The sequence below is a fragment of the Hoplias malabaricus genome, chromosome 5 (assembly GCF_029633855.1).
Source record: "Hoplias malabaricus isolate fHopMal1 chromosome 5, fHopMal1.hap1, whole genome shotgun sequence".
Lineage (NCBI taxonomy): Eukaryota > Metazoa > Chordata > Actinopteri > Characiformes > Erythrinidae > Hoplias > Hoplias malabaricus.
The window spans coordinates 39234951-39240648 of NC_089804.1; the positions used below are offsets into that span (position 1 = coordinate 39234951).

The window sequence follows — 5698 nt, forward strand, 5'->3', positions numbered from 1 at the left end:
CTCTGCCTGAGCCCTCTGTTCTCCACAACAAATTTCTCAGAATTCTTGTTCAACAAACACTTCAGCATGCACTCGCTTTTATTGCTCTTTTAGTTGGTGTGATTCTTTCTTTCTCTTTCTCTCACACACACACAAACATTCTCTCACTCTATATTGCTATATTTCTTCCTCTTTCTCATGCACACTCATGCAGACACAGGGAGAACACACCACACTCCTCACAGACAATCACCCGGAGGAAACCCACTCAGACACAGAGAGAACACACCACACTCCTCACAGACAGTCACCTGGAGAAAACCCACGTGGACACAGGGAGAACACACCACACTCCTCACAGACAGTCACCCGGAGGAAACCCACGCAGACACAGGGAGAACACACCACACTCCTCACAGACAGTCACCCGGAGGAAACCCACGCAGACACAGGGAGAACACACCACACTCCTCACAGACAGTCACCCGGAGGAAACCCACGCAGACACAGGGAGAACACACCTAACTCCTCTCAGACAGTCACCCGGAGGAAACCCACGCAGACACAGGGAGAACACACCACACTCCTCACAGACAGTCACCCGGAGGAAACCCACGCAAACACAGGGAGAACACACCACACTCCTCAGACAGTCACCTGGAGGAAACACACGTGGACACAGGGAGAACACACCACACTCCTCACAGTCGAACCCAACTGTGGAGCTGTGTGACAGAGCCACCGTGCCGCCCTTTAGTACTAAAATATTAAATAATATTTTTATTTAATTAGCTTGAAATACTGTTTGTTTTGTCCGTCTTCTATGGGAACCCTCTTATAGCGTATTGAAACAGTCAAATTAAAAATGAACATTGACAGTCGTTTAGTCAGAGAATAATTCCTTGAAGAACTTCAAAGTAATGAAGCCTTTCAAAAGAAGACAAGGTGTCTCTTTCAACAGCGGTGTAAACCCCCAGCCCCCTCTCCAGGTAGTGAATCATCCTGTTGCTGCTATTGTGATGCAGACGCATCCCGCAGACAGACAGCGAGGCGACGGCTGCAGAATACAACAAACCCCAAGGGTCTGAAACCCAAAGCGTAAACCCAGCCATTGTTCCTGCGCTATCTCCCCAGGATCAGACAGGAATTTTAATCTGTGATAAGTTCACGGAGTGTGGACTGTGACGTGATTTCCAGGGCAAGCTGCTGCCTGTCATCCTTTACTTTTGAATAAATAAAGAAATGTTTCTCCTGCTTTATACTTGCTGATGATATGAAGGTGGATCAGATCACATAGCGCACACGAAAACTAATCTCTGTCATCTCATATCTTTGCTTCGTGTATCTCCACAAACGAGCCATGAAAAAGTCAAACATGGTGGTGGTGATTTGACTCATTCAGTCTGTTATACCTCTCTGGGATATGGGTGGTGTGTTCGGGTTCTTCTGTTGTGGTTGTGCGGAGATTTTCCAGCATGACTTTTAACCACATAATACTGATGTAAACGTGTTTTGTACACATTGGTAAATGAAGATCTAAATTAAAGCAACACTGCTCATAAATTTGGGATCAAAGTTTGAACAAGGTTTCTGTTTTAATTAAAAAAAAAACAGCCTGATGGTTATTGAATAAAATAAACCTAAACGTGAGCCCTGTGCAAAAAGGTTATAATATAAAAACAAACTATGTTTAAAGGTCGAGTACGATAAACAAAGCCATAGATGATCCTAAAATTACTCAGAGGTAGTTTATATCTTATTAAATCTCAGGGCAGTTAACTTAAGATACAGCTGTGTTTGATTTCCTCGTACCCCGGCACCACTTTCATGCCATAGTCACTGCTGTGCTGGGAATGGGCCACAATAGCCCCAAATAATACAAGGTCAACAATGATCTGGTTGTGATGATGGGTGATGAATAGGGTAGTGGACAGATGCTGACTAACTGTGCAACAACAGGTGGGCTATCAGGTTTCTAATAAATTGGCCACCAAATGGACATCCGAGATAGAAGTAGAAACTCAGTGTATATACGTTCCTGTTCTCACATGTGTTTTCACTTGCAGGGAATCGGATCTGTTCCTGCTAGACTCTCGGGTGGTGTGGGCAGCAGAAGAAGGATGGCTGGTGTTTGACCTCACTGCCACCAGTAACCACTGGCTACTGCATCCCAGTCAGAACTTGGGTCTGCTGCTTACTCTGGAGAGTGAACTTGGTGAGGAACAACATTAACTAGATATTCCTAAGCAATTAACCATTTTAATATGTCACATTTGCAGAGTAAAAAGTTAATATAAAGATAATAAAGTGCTTTAATATGAACGGATTTATGTCCCATCTACCTGACATTGAGCAGCCTTAGGGCATTGAGCATGGTGCTACTGTTCACTATTTGTCCTACATGTATGCTGCAGAAAAGCCAATAACCTGTCGCCCCCTACAGGTGAAACTGTAAACCCCAGGACAGCAGGTCTGGTGGGAAACAGAGGGCCCCAGAACAAGCAGCCATTTGTCGTGGCCTTCTTTAAAGCCACTGGAGTCCGTCTACGAAGTGTCCGCTCAGCGTCTGGACACAAGCAGAGGAGTCAGAACAGATCCAAAGGCCATAAACACACAGCTCCGTCCGCACAGGAGGCTCTGAAACTGGCAGAAGCAGCAGGTAGTCCACCTTCACCACATTCGGCCTTGAGGCAGCCTCATTACATTTCATTATAATTGATATATATATATATATATATATATATATATATATATATATATATATAGTATAAGTTCATATTTTATAGTTATAATATTGGAGCGTTTTTCTGTATGTATTTTCAAATTATTTCAAATTTATTTAAGAAATAAAACACGTAAAAGATCTTTGTTTCAAATGTAATGTTAGGTTTTGCTTAAAAATTAAATACGTTTTTCCCCTGAGCCCAAATGTAAATTACTTAAACCAGGCTAGAATTTTCTTATTTAATTTTACAGCTACGAAGCCAGTGTAGCTAACATGAATCTGAATGTTAACCCGTCAGCCCTAACATACCACATACAGCTTTAAAAATGGCTTCAAATATTCATGAGATTATTTCACAAATTATGAAACCTTGCTAATGCTATTGCTAATTTGTTAGCATGCTTCCTTTACTGGTAAAGTATGCTAACCTTGTATGTACAGTGCAGAACTGAGGAAGAAAACACGTCTTTTCTGATCAATTACATTTTATTTCGTAAAAAGGCAAAATCTGTAATTTGATATTGTTCTAAGAGTTACTGTTTTTAATATGACATAGACGACTTTGATCTTTTTTCCCTGTTGCTCAGTACGCTCTCATTAACAGTGACAGCCAGTTTCATTTTGGGGCACATCTGATGTGTTTTGATTTTTTTTTTTTTTTTTTTTTACTGAACTATTCCTTGAAGCTGATTTACTGCCTTTTCTCCTCCTGAATGCATCTGACGTTGCTCTGTTCTCTTTAATAGAAAGTGTCAGTGTGGACCCTAAGCAGGGCTGCAAGAAACACGAACTCTATGTCAGCTTCAGAGACCTGGGGTGGCAGGTATGATGAAGAACATTAATATCTCTCTTTATGAACTACAGAACAACACATGTTTTTCTCTCTCTCTCTCTCCTTTCTATATATATCTCCAGAATAGCAACCTCTTTCTGTTTCTCTTTCTATCTCTACGCTTATCTCTCACACACACCCACAAAAACCTTTAATGTGTGTGTTTGTCTTCTAATCTTTCTCTCAATCTCTCCCCATGTTTGTAGGACTGGATTATTGCCCCAGAAGGCTATGCTGCTTATTATTGTGAAGGAGAATGTGCTTTCCCTTTAAACTCCTACATGAACGCCACTAATCATGCAATTGTACAGACACTGGTAAGAAACTCTTCATACAAATTCTGTTGGTATTTTGAATCATACAACACTGCTGTCCTCCAATTGGTTGGCTCTGATTGTCACCATACTTTCCTCAGGCAAGACTCCTAACAATGCATTAGTTTACATCTTTAACAAGATGTAAAGTGAGCTTCTAATGCTCATTGTGAACTCTATTATCTTTAATATTAATCTAAACCTACAAACAATGCATTGCAAACATTTGATTAGTTGACTGAATGAATAGTAGATTCACTGATTAATTTACATGCAATCAACTATATGAAGTACCCATAACACATTGTCATTATCCTTCTTACGTAAGTATATAAGTTGGCAAATATTGTACTACTCCCTCCAGGCATATCTGAAGATTCACACAGTTGTTATGCAGATGTTTTTCCTCAACGTGTTCATAACTTTACTGACCTTGACTTTCCTCGTAGGTGCATTTTATAAACCCAGAGTCTGTCCCCAAACCCTGCTGTGCCCCAACTCAGCTCCATGGCATCTCAGTGCTCTATTTCGACGACAGCTCCAATGTCATCCTGAAGAAATACCGCAACATGGTGGTCAGAGCCTGCGGGTGCCACTGACCATACGCTCCTCTGGCCACAGAGGGCCACAGACTGAGAGAACGAGTGAGAATCATAAAATAAAGGCCAATTGTGTCTCCAGGAGCCATGCATTTAGTGGGACTCTTCAACTGGAGCAAAGCTGGACCAAAGGACTACTACATCTTACCAGAAAAACTGTGCCATACATAAATGCAGTGGCAAATGTGAGTGTAAGGTGCTCGTATAATATGCTGTACAGGCCAGAAACGGCATGTTTCAAAAGCACAGTGAACTAAGAAGAGTTTGGTGTTGAGGACAGATTTTATTTGAGGACACACTATTTTTTTCCTCTCTAAGATGTAATTGTTGACTAACCTCACTGGAAACTGACCAGAGGTGATGGGGGAAAAATGTACATCGACTGCAGTTGATCAGCCAAGACATGTTTGTTATCTGTAAGTTGCTTCTTAAATTTCAAACTGAAGCTGCATAGCTAATGTATCATCATTTTGCAAATGCGCATTGCTAACCATACTGGTCATACTGCATGTTGTAATCAACACAGACTTACTTTAAATTGCACTGACTTGTTAAGTGTTCTTGTTTTATTGTGAGACTCTAAGACATACAGTTGGACTTTAAGCTTCTGTTATCTTCTGTTAATGTTAGCTACATTAGCTATACAGCTTAAGTGTAAAACTAGCATAGTGCTGCTTCATAATAAGGCAATACTTTATTAACTGCTGTTCACTTTTTTTGGTAGTAACAGATGCATAGCTAAAACACAGTTAATAAAGTTAATATGATGTTTTGTTCGTGCAGTTTTCAGTGCTAATGGTTAGCTGCAGTTTCGAATACTTGTTAGCTACATTAGCATGCTAGCATGGTGCAAAACTGGTTTTCCAAACTTATCTTGGCTGAAGGACTATGTTTGGAGTGAGATAAAATTGTGTGAATTATTGGCCAAAGGATTGTTTCAAAATGCCAGGGCCCAATTTCCCCAAAAACATAGTATTAAGATGATCTTAACAAGGAGAGAGTGTGATGCTCACTCTACCACTTAAGAACATTCTTTTGTTCTAAGGTGATTTTTTTTTTTTTTTTTTTTTTTTTTTTTTTTTTTTTTTTTTTGTGGAAAATGCAGCCCTGATTCTTTTCTTGTTTTACGTGTTTGGACTAAGACCCTAAGGCTGCTGCTTTTGATCTTGCATATGGTGGATCACATGCTTCAAACAAAGCATTTTATTGTAATAACAAACGATCACAAAGTCAATAAAATGGTCCCATC

The 5698-nt window shown here is 40.4% G+C and overlaps 1 protein-coding gene across 1 annotated transcript in view; it reads left to right on the forward strand.

The window, feature by feature from the left end:
* Positions 1–5492, forward strand: part of LOC136697312 (bone morphogenetic protein 7-like) — a gene marked incomplete at its 5' end in the record, with an annotated part of 6397 nt that extends 905 nt beyond the window's left edge. Inside the window, 5 exons of the mRNA XM_066672347.1 lie at positions 2046–2194; positions 2423–2638; positions 3451–3527; positions 3743–3853; positions 4300–5492. Coding sequence (XP_066528444.1) covers positions 2046–2194; positions 2423–2638; positions 3451–3527; positions 3743–3853; positions 4300–4449 — 703 coding nt within the window. The remainder of the gene's footprint in view (positions 1–2045; positions 2195–2422; positions 2639–3450; positions 3528–3742; positions 3854–4299) is intronic.
* Positions 5493–5698: the final 206 nt, after the last annotated feature.